The sequence below is a fragment of the Agelaius tricolor genome, unplaced genomic scaffold (assembly GCF_023055355.1).
Source record: "Agelaius tricolor isolate 1412-34295 unplaced genomic scaffold, bAgeTri1.0.p SCAF_79, whole genome shotgun sequence".
NCBI lineage: Eukaryota > Metazoa > Chordata > Aves > Passeriformes > Icteridae > Agelaius > Agelaius tricolor.
The window spans coordinates 365,891-381,861 of NW_027269339.1; the positions used below are offsets into that span (position 1 = coordinate 365,891).

At 39.5% G+C, this 15,971-nt stretch overlaps 1 protein-coding gene across 8 annotated transcripts in view; it reads right to left on the reverse strand.

Moving 5' to 3' along the window:
* Positions 1 to 15,971, reverse strand: part of JADE3 (jade family PHD finger 3) — a 64,792-nt gene that overhangs the window by 15,926 nt on the left and 32,895 nt on the right. For all 8 annotated transcript variants that reach the window (XM_071418229.1, XM_071418233.1, XM_071418230.1 and 5 more), the window contains 4 exons: positions 15,635 to 15,717; positions 4,321 to 4,478; positions 2,703 to 2,893; positions 330 to 541 (listed from right to left, as the gene is read on the reverse strand). In XM_071418229.1, the coding sequence (XP_071274330.1) occupies positions 330 to 541; positions 2,703 to 2,893; positions 4,321 to 4,478; positions 15,635 to 15,717 (644 nt within the window). The remainder of the gene's footprint in view (positions 1 to 329; positions 542 to 2,702; positions 2,894 to 4,320; positions 4,479 to 15,634; positions 15,718 to 15,971) is intronic.

Here is a 15,971-nt window from a genome sequence, read left to right on the forward strand (position 1 = left end):
GGCAAGCCAGTATTTCCTGTCCTGTTTATCTTCAAAAGCAGATTTAGTAATAGGGCGAACAATTATTTACAGTTGCAGAGGAAATACTTGCATGTCCCAAAAACACACTTTGCATTCCTGCTAGACTGTAGCTGTCCACTTATTAACTTTGCTAGGCCACTTAATCTACTGTAATTGTTATAGTCCAAAATTTCACCTCAGTATTGCACCATTCTTCATATGTAGAAAACCGCCCAGTCCTCCACTTAGCATTTAACACTCATTCAAATTCCACATTTGCCTGGGTAAACAAACCACAGGAGAGTGTCACCATTTCTGCAGGCACTAACCTGATGGACACAGATGTTACACTTGTCACAGAACACCATGTCATTGCCATCCTCGCTGTCCGGGGACCGGCACACGTCACAGATGACGTCCTCATCGTACTCGATGCCCAGCCCCTCTTCGGTCTCGATGGCGTGATTCATGTTCTCATGGCAGTGCCGCTCCAGCACTTCAATTGTCTTCTCCATCGTATTCTCATCCAGGAGCCCACAGCCTACAACACAGAAAGGGAAGGGCAATTAGAGGACAGTCAGATGCCTCTGAGTCAGAGCTGCAGGAAGAGGAAAAAGACAACTTCTAGCAACTAATGCAGTAGACACAGCATCTAAAAATAAAATAAAAAAGACAAGATTTTTCACTCACAGACTGATTATAACATTGTTTTATAAATACAAGCAGAACTACTACTTGAGTAAAAATTTTACACAAACCACAAGTCTGCACCTGGAAGAAAACACTGCAGCATAAAAGACAACAGTTGCTGTAACTGCTGGCTGCTCTCACACAACCCTTCCTACACCTCCATAATTTTACTAAACACTAATGAAATCCAAAAATCACACACTGTATTCTTTTGAAGACTAATGCCCTAGGAAACAAAACTTATCAAGAATACTTCATATCTTATAATGAAAATTGCACCACCCAGTACCTCTAAATCCATTGTGATGATGTGATGAAAGTATGATGATTATGAAAAATGGTTTTATTTTTCTGATTTTTTTTTTAAATAAAATAGTAGATAAATATACTGTTGGAATCCATACTATCTGTTCACGTGAACACTACACACGCTATATGTACTTACCACTAATCAAACTTAGCATAAGCAGGACCACTTTAAAAGTATTTGCTATGAGATTGGCCCTCAGCTTGCAGCTTCAGGACATACACTGCATTAGAAACCCCATGACTTTCACAGCTACAAGACATCTCCAAATTGCATCTCATCAAAACCCTTGCTCAAAAATGATCATAATGTTCACAGCTTGTGATTTACAGGCCTTCAAATGTTGGGATATTCACATATCATTAATTAAAGAGGCTAATATTTTAACTAAGGCTACTTAGTTAAAATACTGTGATTCCTTGTTACAAACAATAAACAGGGAGAGTTAAAGTGTTCTCTCCCACGCTCTAATACTTTCTCATTGCCTGAATTAAATGAATTACCAAATCATTCAGGTAGGAAGGGTACTACAGAGGGCTTCAGCCTCTGCCTGGGCTCCAAGCAGAGTCAATAGGAAATCCAAAAAGGCTGTTGCTTAAGAGATACATGGAGTCATATCTTGAAAATCTCCATGGATGGAGGAGATCTGCCCCCTTGAAAAGCTAACAGCTTTTGCTCACGGCATACCTGTATGCCTGAGAAGTTTTTGTCCTTGCTTCTACTTATATGCATCCTTTGGCACTGGAGCTCAGTCATGAGCTCCCGACTTCACCAAAGCAGTCTCCCAACACATCTACTTATTTTCTTGAATGCATAATTGGAACTTTCTTGTGCTTAGAAGACAGTGCTCTTGAAGTCCTGCTAGGTCTCTTCAGTAATTCCACCCTTCAGAGCTGCCTCCCAGATCCCACCCAGTTACCTAAGTAGAAACATGCTGTCCTGAAGCCAGGACCAGAAAAACTACTCCCCCTCCTCACTCCCCTCTGGATCTCAGTCACCACTATTTCATTGCTGTTACAGACAATGCTGCCATTGATTATCACTTCTCTATAGGTACTTCTTATTTTATTAGCAGCAAATGCAGGAGATGCCAACCCGTCCTTCCTAAAGGACCTACAATCACCCATGGAAGAATACCAGCCACACAGGCTATTCCACCACAATTCAGTTATTCCAATGATAATTTCAGTACTATTTTCCATAGCTCACTCCTGCTCATAGACCTCTATACCCACAACTTGCATGGCAAAAGAAAGTTTACTTAGCTGATTTTGAATGGGCTAACATGTGTGAAACTTAATTACTCTGTTGAGAACCCAGCATGCAAGTTCCGCAGAACTCTGAATTTGAAGATATGTTCCAAGTTCAAGAAATGGAAACATCTGCTTTCCCTATATAAAATCTTTAACTTTTGAAGTCCTAGAATTAATTCCACCTGGTGTAGGCTTTTTCTCTCCTGCCTCAGTCTGCAGAAGTTGCAGATTTTGGACATCAAGAAATTTTTAGGTACAAGAGATAAAAGATAAAACATTAACAGATCAAGAAAGTAATTACTTTTTTAGTTCCTGTTTCTCTTAGCATTTCCACTCAATTCTCATTCAGCAATCTTTCAGAGACCTTACACAGAAAGACTAGTCAACAGCAAAAAACTTAAACAGCAAAAATTAAGTGCAGCTTTTAAAATGAGAACATGTTGTGGAATTACCCATTTCTGTAAGCTCTTCATTTAGCTCCTGGAGCCAAAAGATGTCCATGTCATCCAAGTCATAGCGACACATAGACTCTGCTAGTTCCAAAATGTTGATGTAACCTGGTTCTGTGGGCTCTTGGCTGGAACAGTGGATGTATTTCCTGGGTCGTGTATACAGTACTTCTTTAACCTTTTCTGCTACAACCCTGTGAGTGAAAAAAAAAAAAAAAAAACTTACAGCTTTTTAAGACCCATCCTTGAAAGACATAAAATATTTGCTGTAAATGCAAAGAAAGCTGGGGTTTCACAGATTTTAAACCAGCCAGTAAGTACAGTCAGCCTATGGAGACAGGATTCTCGAAATGTCAACGGAGAAAAAGATTTGTGTTCCTTCTGTTGTTTCTTTCTGTTGTTTCTTTCAAGTATTTTCAGAGATAAAACTCTGTGTTTAATTAGTTTTATTTTGGAATGGAAAGAATAATCTGAACTAGATAAAGTTCAATCTTTCCCTGAATTCAATGCAAAAAGCCCTACATGTGGAAGGAAGCCAGAGAGATACAGAACAGTGCCATGCATGAGCAGCTCTGCATGCTTTCTGGAGCTCACCCTCCACAGGACAAGGAAAAGATAAAAACTCAGGAAAATAAGGCAGCAAAGAAGGAGGAGACAGCTGTCAAGCTGTATCCCACATAATTCTGACTGGACAATGTGGATTATCAGTGTTAGCACGATGTCCTTCTGCCATTCTTCATCTCCCTTACCCTGCTCATTTTTTCCTCTAAATCCCTTGCGAGCTTTTCTTTTTTCTGGTCCAATTTTTTCCTCCAATATAATGCTGCTGGTATGAGCTGCAATATACTTATTTTTAATAACTTGGTAGTGACAATAGCATCAGCGGAAATTAAATTATGCTGACTCAGCACTATCACCAGACAATTCATTTATCTTCATCTTGAAGAGCACACTGGCATTAACCTTTCTTTGTTGAAACATGTTTTGTTTCCACCAGGAAGGGCTGCAGGACTACAGTGCTATGCTTCCCTAGCCTAAACACAGTGTGAGAACTGAAGATTGTTTATCTATCTCCAGAATCCGAGATCACTGAACTTCTATAATGTTAAATAGCCAACTGTGGTGAGAGAAGGTAGAAAAGGTTAAAACATTGAGAATAACCAAAATTAGATTATATGAACAAATGAGTCCTTTTATCAGGTATCAGTGATTACTGCATGCCTAGTGCTCTATATCACCATGCAGTGTAGGGAAACCTTTCAAGTAATATGCATAAGATATGAGTTTATTTTTAATTTATTCAACTCCCCATGCTGAAATAAAAAACAGCTTTTAATCCATAGCACCATGCGACTGAGGAAAAAAGATCTCTTTATTCAAGTATCACAATGTAGATACTGTAACAGCATGCAGACAGAATGAGATCTGGACTGAAGCACCACAAAAATGTTTTCCAAATTGGCACTTGTGTGGTTTAAGAACATGTCTGAAGGCTGCTACACTGAAGATTTAAACATACCAACAAAGAAAAATCTGACTGCACTTAGACAGCTCGGTTTTGAGAGACCATCTTCTCTGAGTTGCCATTTTGTACACATGATTCACGTCTGATCAGCAATACCTGAGAGAAGGCTGCGGAATAGTTTCTGGACTGGCTGGAACCTGAACCCCTTTCTCCCATTCCTGTTTCCACGTGTCTGCAAAGACGTAATACTCATCAGGGTTGACATGGTGAGAGTCTGGGAGTTTCATGGCACTAATGAGATCCTTGCGGAACACCTGCAGGAAACACAGAGCGCAAACATGGATTTGAGAGAGAGCATTGTGTTAAAGAATGTGGCAGGTACTTTTCTTATCTACACTGAAACAGTGCACATGCATTGATATTTTTTTAAAGAGTATCAACACAAATCAATTTGAAACTACCTAGATTATTAATTTTAGTGCATTAGGTATAGTATGATAAGAGGTTTACACTAATTCAAAACCATGGTGCTGCATAAAGGCTAAACAGAAGGAAGAAGGTTTTTACAGGTAACCAGAAAGAGGAGAAAAGAAGCCTGCATCTGATTCAGACTCCTCACCATATTTTCAATCAGCTTATTGTCAGCCTGTAGGTTGTACCCTCACTTAGACCCAAGGTAGGATACACTTTTCTTTCACTCAGTTCAGCTACTTTAAACTGTCATATTCATCATGGGCTACAAACAGTTGCCATGGCAAAACTGATGGATAGGCACTTGCTCATTTATTAAAACCACTTGAAGTTTTATTAGTTGGGATCTCTGAGATTGAAGATGAATAGCAGCCTTTGCTGGAACACAAGACCTGCATTGCTCTGTGTGTAAGCAGTGATGGACAAAATCCAGCCTCAGCATCTTTCAACAAACCTGTACCATGAAACACCACCCTCATACAAAGCAAACCATAGCAGCAGATCTTCAGCCATAACACTTGGCTCCAGAGAGTTACATTTTTACAAGCATGTAAACATGATTATCAGTCATCTCAAAGCTTACTTAATGTCAGTATCTGTCAACTACAGGTGTGTACAATTTAAATAAAGAGCACATTTATCCTCTGTGGGCTTTTTCCTCCACTGCTACACTGCACCAGCTTAATGTTCAGTAAAGCAAAACAGTTACTGTGACTTGGTTTTAGGGAGACATTGCAACTAATTAACTGTATTATTGTAATAAGAAATCAAATCCTCAAAGGGCCATAAAACGAAATGGAAAATATCCCTGCAGTAAGTTGTGACAGGTTAAATTCTCTACTTACCAATTCAGTTTTATAACCAGAGAGTAATAAACAATCTCAGAGCCCAATATCTTCATGTACCCTTTTCAATTTGACAGTACCAGACTGGTTATGCCTACTGCAAAAATTCTCAGCTGTTCTTGGAAATCATCCAGTAAATATTACTTTAAAAGTCTCTGTGCTAAACAGGTCTTGAAATAGCTGCTGGTGACCTGGAACATCAGCGTTACTTCATTATGTTCTACAACTGCATCTCATATGGGTGGCCAGGAGAGCAAGCTGACCGAGGGTACTCAAACCCACAGACTCAAGGGTCTTGTATTTGCTATTAATGTGTTACCTGCCTTGGTTCAGAACAGACTGTTCACTGCTGCTTTCTGTATAAAACTCCTCAGGTACATAACAGGCTCATATTAAAATCTGAATGTCAAGAGTGAAAGCACTGAGACTGCAAGCATCTTTTTTTTTTTTTTCAAGCACTATATGTACACACCAAAATAAAATGTAAAATTATTTATACTGCTTAAAAGGCATTTTAGTTTTCTGTGCTACAGGTACAGAGCCAGAATTATTAGTAACACTAACAGGGTACAATTCCAAAGAACACCAGAATGGAAAAGTATGATACAGGAGAAGTGCAATGACTGCTTTAATTATCAGAAAATATATTTCTCAAATCTTATCTGAGGTAAGTGCTTTACAAACTACCTTTTAAGCCAGTGACAGAATATAAAAGTGAAGTATTTCCTATCAAACTCACTATTTCTTAACCACTAGATGAAAAATGATATTAAAGGCATCTGTATTCTAACTACATTGCTTAGCAGCAAATCTTCTGATCATCCATTATGTATGCAAACTGTACCTCTATTTTTAGAGCACAAACCCCCTGGAGCATGAACTTTTTCTGGGTTTCTTTTGACTATTCTAAGTACCGACCACACCACCACCATGCCACAACATTAAGTTCTCTGCTTCAGATTTCTACAGTTTACAGTATAGGTACCACTGAAGGTCAATAATTTAATCAATAAAAAAATAACTGCTGAAATCTTAAGGGACTCCAAAACTCAGTTAAGACCTCCTAAGAAATGCCTGTTCACACTTGTGATTAACAGTGCAATTGTAATGATTCCAAGTGTCTGCAAGAAATCCTCAATCTTTAGCTCTAGTCATTCTTCATTTCTTCACGTGTGGCAAAGCAGGGTCTTCCAACAGTAAAATACTCTTAGAGGGCAACGTATGAGAATACTCAATCTGTATTTCTTTCACTGTGGAAGTAAACCAAAACACTCAGGGGACCCAAAGAGAGTTTTCTGACAAATGAAGTAAATTCTACTTCAGCAGTCAGCCTCAAGGCTATGAACTAAGCCATCTACACCAAGAGCAGCACACATGCCTCCAGGATTTAGATAGCCAGCTTCTCCTCATGGCTGTTTCTTTCTAACATTTATTTGAAAAACAAAAATGCTGCTCCTTTACTAACTGTGTCCATAGAACAACAGCTAGTCTGCTCTACAGCACACACTCTCCCCTCTTGGCAAGAACCACCTGCATTTCCAGTTAGCCCATGAAGCTCAGCTCACCTTTCAATCACCCCAAAGTAGTTCTGCTTCTTACCTAATATAAAGCACAACCCCTCAATTTTATTTTAACATCACCTGTAGTATCATATATATTGAAAATACCTGAAAAGTGAGCATGCCAAGGCTAAGCTTATAAGATATTCCCATCCAGAAACATCACAACCAGATTCAGCTGGTGCCAAGTTGTGTCTTTAGCACACAACACAACAAGGCCCTGCAGAGCTGAGCTATAACCAAGTGCAGCTCCCAGAGCCACACAGAAGTGGGAAACTCCCCACCACTCAGAGCATTCCACAGTAGTTACTGTGTGACAGTGGGATTTATTAAAAATAATTTTTAGCAAAGACAGCGTGAAAGTACATATGAGTTTTAGCCTTACCATGCAAGACTGCGTGGTCTGAACTTAAAATTTAATTTTGCTGCCAGGAATTTTTAGCTTCAACCACAAGCAGTATAGCACTTTGAGTAAATTACATCAGTGAAATGTGTCTGCTTATGTCATCATTGTCTCATAATCTAATCGTTACCATTTCATTGAGAACTTCTATTACATATTTCATGCTTTAGAACTGGGGGCTTAAATCTGGAATAAAAGACCTTGTTCTTTAGTCATGTTGTGGTTTTAAGCCCAGCTGGAAATTAACTACTCAGCCACTTGCTCCCCTGTCTTCCCGCCTAAAATCCGGTGGAATGGGGAGTAGAATCAAAGTAAACTTATATGTTGAGATAAGAACAGTTCAATAATTGAAAATAAAGTAAAACACAATAATAATGGTAAATAATAGTAACAATAGTGATAATAAAAAGGAAAAACTCAAACAAGTGATGCACAATACAGTTGCTCACCACCCACTACCAATGCCAGACCCCACTTCCCAAAGCCAGATCAGCTCCCCTTCTGGGTAACTCCCCCACAGTTTATATAACAATTCTGTGGTGGGAATATCCCTTTGGTCAGTTTGGGTCACCTGTCCCAGTTATGCTCCCTCACAGTCTTTTTGGTTTCATGGTTTATTTTTTATTGCATACCTCCTCCCTGACAGAGCATGAGACACATAAAAAAAGAAAAGTCCTTGAATTGGGATAAAGATGAATTACCAAATAACCAAAGCATCACTGTGTTATCAACACCATATTAATTCCAAATACAAAACACAGCACTGCAACAGCTACTGAGAAGAAATTAGCTTTACCCTCACTGAAACCAGGACAGGTCAGCATTAGTGGCTTGTTCTGCAGTAGAAGTCTGCCTGCTTTTGCTGAGGAAATGAGAACCTCCGAGTCAGCTCTGCAGACACATTGCCATCTATAAAGCCTTTAAAAGCTAAATTCTACAAAAAGTCTTGAGAAATATGGATGCTCTGCTCCTCCAAAGCACTAATACACCAAGAAACCATATCAAAGATGTAGTTTGCACATTATATTTGTTTTTCAGACTTCTGAGTCCTATTTGGAAATTATGTTAGAAGAGTACGTCCAAGAAAAATTAACTTCTCAGAATTTATTTTAAAATGCTTCACCGAAAGCCATCTATGATTTGAACCTAAACTCCTTCTGGAAGCACTCTATGGAAATGCAATATATAATCTTCCTCACTGGACCCTTGTTGTGCTTACTCTGAATATATCAGGCTCTGAAACAAAGAATACGATTTTGCATGAAGTATCCTTATCCATTAAAGATATCACAGAGAATACAAGCAATGCTATAGAGAATTACAGTAAAATACTAGCACTGAAAACAGAGAATGGTCTTGACAATAAAATGGCCTTCTACAAACCCCATCTTTGATGAACAACTCAAATATCAGATCTGCACAGACTGCCAGGCACCTTCTGTTCATGACCACTGCAAACTTAAAACGACATTAAGAAAAGAAAAAAATGAGTGAAATCCCTTTTCCAATACCCCTCTGTAAGCTACTACCGAAGCTGACTGATGCCACTGCTCATTCACCATGTCTTGCCCAAATGCACGCGTGAGGAAAAATAAATGGATTGTGTCATCTCTTAAAAATTCAATGTAAGCCAGTACTTCTTGTGACACTCTCCATGCTTTCAGGTACTTCGATCAACTGCTTACAGACTCCCAACATGGGTAAGTCACTTGTCACAGGCATCTAGGCCATGACTGGGAACCACACCTCCAAGGCCTAAGTACATTATGGGTCATGCTCTTCTTACAATCAAAGCCCACTTTATGCTGGATTGCATGAAACTGCTTCAGTCATGAGGCTTCCCCTGCACCCAGCAGAACTCAGCAACTCAGGCTTTTCAGTTCTCATCCATCATCCATCATTCAGTTCTCATCTCACAAGGGAGTCAGGAGATGCACTGCTCAGAAACACAGAGCTATGATTTTTTTAAAAAGCAGGCAGGAACTACTATGTCCTGTCTTCCCTGCAAAAGTATATTAGATCTTTTACAGCAAACAGCATGGAATTGTTGTGTTGTGTCTGTATAAGCTGGACTGTTCTGTTCCCCCTATCATGCAATGGTTCTGCCCTGGTTCTCCCTTCCCTCCCTTGTGCTGCCAGTTATCCCAACTCTTCCCCAGTTGCCTTGGAGATCAATGTACCCTTTCTCAAATCCCCCCACCGGTACCCTGTCCATCACTCAGCGCTCCCACCCTTCTCTCTAGAACTCTCTAGAAACTTCCAGCTAGAGTGTCGAGTGATTAGCTCAGGGGCCAGGGCCCCACCCTCAAGTTATCCCCATTGGTGTTCTCCCTAAGTCAATCTTTTGTATCCCACTCCCTTCTGGAACCCTATTCGTCCAAGGACTGACTCCTCCCCTGTGTCCCTCCCTCCTTATAAGCTGTTGCAAGCCCTCCCTCGCTCTCTTCAGTTGTCGGTTTCCTCTGGGACCCAATAAACCTGGATTCACCACAGCTGGAGAGTGCTCTCTTTTTCTGCTGACTGTAGCCATAAGCCAAGCCACGTCCTACCACAAGGTCACGCTGCTGTCATAGCACAGAGCGTTTGCCTCAGGTGCTGTCCCACACCACGGAGATTGGGATGGTGCCCCCATACTGCTAGCGGTGCTGGATAGTTAGCTGGGACATCCGAGAAGGACAATCAATCTTTCCCCAGCTGGACCGCTTCATGGAATGAGGGCCAGCATCCTCTCTAACCAGACAACAGCTAGCATTTTCCTATATTTTTGGTGTCCCTCCCAACCCATCTTGAAGGCTAAGTTTGAAATTCTACTGTCAAACACTTGAGTTTATGTGAAATGCAAATTACACAAGAGTTTTTCCATCATGTTGAGGTAAAATAATCTTTCTTTATTCTCCTTTGAAAGGATCTAGTGACTTTTATTCCCATAAGCACCCCCAAGCATTAAGGCTTATTCTACTATTGTAGCTCTCAAGTACAGGCCCTCATCAAACATACTTACGAAGGAGCAGGTTTTCACCTAAAATCACCTCAAAAATAATAAAACAAAATTTAAATTCTCATATGACTTATTACAAATGTAATACAGCCACATAGTATCTGAGCATACTTTATCTTTGTATGGATGGTTGACAGTATGTGCAAAAGAATGCCCATTAACTCCAAGAACAGAACTTGGTGAGCTTTTTCTGGAAAGGTAGAATTTTTCCTGTTAATATATTGCAACCTGGGCAGGAAGTCTCCGAACTAAGAAGCTTACCTTATAGAGAAGTGTAGAAACTTAAGGCAGGTTTGCTTTGGGTTTTGGTTGGTTGAGCAATTTTTGGCAGCAAAGTAAATAAAAGGCAACATAAATTTCAAATGGAAATAAAGCTACAGTTCCAGGCACATATACCAACAAGACTGAGAAACTTAAAATGTTAAAAATGCTGATAGTCAGGAATATGTGTAGAATTAAATTTGTAGTTCTCAAACATCCACACAATTTGGAAAAGCAAGGGAGTAAATCCTAATGTTAAAACCCCTTACTCCCTAAAACTATCTTAATTATCCAGGACTTGAGTAAATGAAATATTGTACCTTTCATTTAAGTAGCCATGATTCCTCCGAGCCTCCGTTTACAAGCATGTATAGAAAAAGCCAGGAATTTGAATACTAAATCAATGCTACCTAACATCATGTCTCTGACAGTATCTCATGAGCCAGAAGAACGTGCAAGAATGTGTCAAGTTTCCTTCTGGTTGCTAATCAGACATAAGCTTTGGATTTTGGGGTTAATCCTAACAATCAATTTCTAAAGTGGTATTAATTTATACAGATATTTTAAAATATCTGTACTTGCTATCATCTGTCCAATTCCTTTTTTAATCTTGTTTACTTCTCAGTCTCAACCACTTCCTGTAGCAGATGAGCTTCCCAGCCTAATTGCATGAAAAGGATATCCTTTTAATTGCTACAGATTTTTTAAGTTTGGGGCTCATTTTTCAATGCTCATGGCTGCCTTTTCTGTCCAGTTCTTCCATCACAAGGACAGGCAGGACTGAAGCACTCTAGCTCTGCTGTTTCCAACCCATTCACACTTTACTGTTATGCCTGCTCATTCACTTCAAAGGTAAAATAGCTCAGCTTTTTCACAAGCAAGCTCTTCCACATCTTTCTGCATTTGGGTCACCTCTTCCTAAAGAGTTCAAATAGCCTGAGACAGTATCTCAAAGGAAAAAAAATCATAGAAGTAACTGATGAGTTTCCATCTCCAGCCTTATGTATTTAAAAAAAAAAAAAAAAAACTAACCCAAGCAGGCTAAAAGTAGCTCATGGATAACACATGCTTGCCAGAGGTCTTGAAAAGCCTGTACACATCCCAGATAATTCAGAATTTTTTTAAGTGAGCATGCACATAAAAGTGGCAGTCTCTTATTACACATGGCGCATGCAAAGCAATATAGTTTAACCATGTTGCCCATTCACTCACAGAACAAAATAAAGCACTTTCAAGCTGCAAAAAGAGTCCATTTGCTGCCAAGAGTCTAGTCTTACAGGGTGCCTCTCAGGATCAAGACCTACGATTTATGTGGCAGTTAAATGCCACTAAAAAGAGTTTCACGTACCCAAGTAATGAATGCAGACCATTTACTTTTGGAAGATAAGCTGCATTTCACATGATAATACAGCTGTCACAATCAGCAATGAGGGATTAAAAATTACTCCTGCTGTGAGATTTGAAACCCTATTTGCAAAGAGAAGTAAAATATTGCCATGTTATATGGAAAGGGTTTAAAAAAAACACAACACTAACTTAACTTCTTTGCACTTTCAAGGAGGAGACAGGATTGAAAAAAGATATACATAAATTTGAGTGTCATAAAGATCTCTTAGGCTCTTTTGTGACCCCACAAGCATAAGGGAAAAGACATGGTCAGTCATACAGGCCAGTCCAGCTAATGCATTTTCCCTGGAAAAATTATTCCCACTACTCTGCCATCATTTTCTGCCTCAGTTTTCATGGAGACAGGAAACTGCCAAGTACAGGCTTCATGCTGAGCCAGACATCCAAATGTCTCCTACCCTGCAGCTCCCACACAGCCTACTGCAGAAGGCTGTGAGTCCCTCCTGTCTACATTTAAATCCACTGAGGGGCAACACCACAAATGGTATGTGGCCAACATCATCATAAAAGTCTCCAAACCAGCTATGACTCTGAAATACTGGAGTACCTCTAACCTCAACACAGCTTATTTATTCACAGTAAATGCTAAAGCTAATTGGATAACAGAACTTTGAAGTCACCATTTCAGTAGTTTGTGATAGACTGTAATCCAGAAGGTGAGCAGTAAGAGAGAGACACAGCCCTACTTTTGACATTACCTACAGAAGCACCACGGTCTGAAGAAGCATCACTACAGGCTTCCCTTGTTCTCACCTTCTTCTCCAAGGAGGAGACAGGAGTAAGCTGAAACCAGGTCCAACCCACTAACATCAATCAATCAATCCCTTCTGGATTGATACACACTCTGGAAATGGGCTTTGACACTTGCAGTGTAACACCGCACCTCTCGGCCTGGCAGTAACACCAGAGATCTCGCTCCATTGAGGCCATTCCCAAACCCACCCGGATTCTAAAGCACCTGGAAGGCAATTCAAGCAGTCCTCAGATGCAGCCACTCATCACTTTTTACAGGCAACCTCAGAGGACACCAGCATAATTAGCTAAGTCCTGCACTGGACATATATTCACAACTTGCTTATTGGAGCACCAAACCTAAGCTTTTGATTGGAGAGAACCCAGGTACTCAGGTTGGGCTGCTGATGGTACAGGAAGGGGAAGAAAGCATATATACTCACATGCAATATATTTGAAAAACCAAGACTTATTGGCATGAAAAAAAAAATTAATGTATGAAGACCATGAACAAAAATATTCCAAACAACTATTTATAGCTTTGACCTTCTAGATTTTCTGCATCACTAACTCAAGAAGCAGCCTGCTGCCTGGCAAGCAGAGGTGAATGAAAGGAGAGCAATGCCAACTTGTTACAGAGAGGTCTTGCTAAAGAGATGCTGTCAGCCTGAAAATTTAAATTTCTATCTAATAGATATTAGATGTATAGTGGGGTCCCTTTTCAGTATTTGCTTTGCTCCGCTGTCACCACTAGATGCATAAATAATCAATTTCAATGCTCTGCTGACAAAAGCATTTTGTATACTACATTTCCCAGCATATGCTTTTCACGGGGCTGGAGGGAGCGCTTGCTTTTAGCAGAACAAAAGCAAAACATAAACAATAGTTAAAAGTCTTATGTTCAGTACTCTGTCACCTTCCCTTCCACTCCCTCTCCAGGAGAACTTAATTCATTTCAGGGATCTTTTAAATATGGTACTCAAGACACTCCTTCCAAAGTGGATATGTTCTAAAGTTTGGGATTTCTTTCCTTTTTTTTCCCTTCTTTTTCCCCCCCAGGAGGAGAAGCTTAAGTCAAATATGACAAAGTGATTCCAGTATTACTAGAAGGATTATATTATGAAATAGACTTGGAAATTTCAAGTGTATATTCCAGGTTTTATTCTTTAAAGTTTCAAATTTCAAGCACTAAAGGAATCAAGATTTTGCCTCAGAACTGGTAAAAGGCAGCAAAGATGATCTGAAAAGGATGAACTGAAAATACTGCTAGTTTTAACTCCTAGAGGTTATGTAAACAGAAAACTTGTATGCTACATAGCTGGACCACATCCTCATAATTATTGTTTTAATGTACATATGCACATAGAGAAAAAATGGAGCAAACTTAAAGGAGGCTGTAATAGGGCAATCCCTGTGATGAAGAGATATAAGAATAAAACTGCATGGCTGGGCAGAAAGAAGGGACTGGTAAGGGACTAGCACCTATTGTATCTGAAACAGCAAGCAGCCTGGCAATATATGTGCTTCAGCTCCCATTTGCACAGCTTGACTGGTAACAAAGCTACTGCCTAGGCACACATGAGCAACACTTACAAGACCTCAGAAGCCACAAGCTGCTTTAAGATTTAAATTCTTACAGAACCATAATCCTCATAATATGTTAAAGGCAAAAAGCTTAGTGGGTTTTTCTTAACCTTACTAGCTGCAAATAAAACACCATGTAGCTAGCTAGTTCAAGCCAATTTTATTTTTTTAACATTTTTGCATTTTCTTTTAGAATTGAGTTTTCTTGAATTGACTTGCAATAAGAATTAAGCTTCCAAAGAAATGACACATCCTGTATCATTTACCTTGTTCTTACCACACCAAACCCACCTAGTTAGCAGCACATAGAAAAGAAGCACAAAGCATATTTGCTGAATAGCTTAAGCTATAGGAGCATAATCTACATATTTCACACAACCTTGCACAGCAGTAACCACTCAGGTAAAAAGCTGCTGGTACAGTAAATAACCTTAAATTCTATAGAAATAAAGTGGGGTTTGTCAGTCTTTTTTCAGCACTCATACTAAAATTCTGAAGGACTCATTCAGAGGCAATATGATAACAAGTAAGGGGAATTAGCTACAAGAAATATTTCTCAAATTTGTAGTTGGCATCTGACTTCAGCCCTTAAGAAAGCAAGCATAAAATCTGGAGAAGGCAGCCAACAAATCTTCCACTAGGAGGGTCTACCAATGGAGTGGTCAACAGGATGACTTTGAGCACTGGATTGTGCAAAAATGTCAATTTAATAAATAGGTCAGTACAGGTCCAGTGACAGTGGTAAGTGTTGAGGTTCTAACAGGTGGAGATGGCAGAGTACACAAAAAAGCTACATTGACAGTAAAAAGCCAAGAGTAACAAAGTAGCAAACACTGCATATACATATCCTACCCACTTAAGCCTCCCACTGTTCCATCCTGAAGCAGACATCATCCTTCCCAAACACATACCTATTAGCCACTTTTCTACTCATAAGACCATATCAGCTTTTCCCAATTTCAAAATGATATTAAAATTCCAGGGAAAGAACAAACTACATATTACCATCTGCAAATGCCATAAGTCATTTTGGACCATCAAACATCAGAGTTCCTGTAATACTCACACAGTGAGGAAAATGAGGGTTCACAAAGAATTTGACAGGTGACAAAAGGACTCACCAGCAATAGATTCATAGCTCACTCCTTCAAGGCTTAGAAACATGAAAACTGCATGAAAAAAAGCTATCAGTGACCAACCCAGTTCTTACCTCAGCAGGCTTCTTTTGTTCATTTGCTGGTGTTTTTGACTTGCTCCTGTATTTTGAACAAGAAGAAAAGGAAGTGGAAGGACCTGTTAAAAAAAAAAAGAAGAAATAAAAAAGGATCATTATAGCTTGGCTCAATTCATTTATTTTCCAGTGAAACACAAGGCACTCCAATCTCTTGAATTATAATTTTTGACAAGATGTGGGCAAAAAAAACCTGTTAGGCAGTCTGTAGGCTTAATTTCAGCTCTTCCTGTTCCACTCGTTCTTTATAAAACCACAGCACACCAAGTTTATGGGTACACTCTGCTCTGCCCAACACAAGCATGAGTAAACAGAA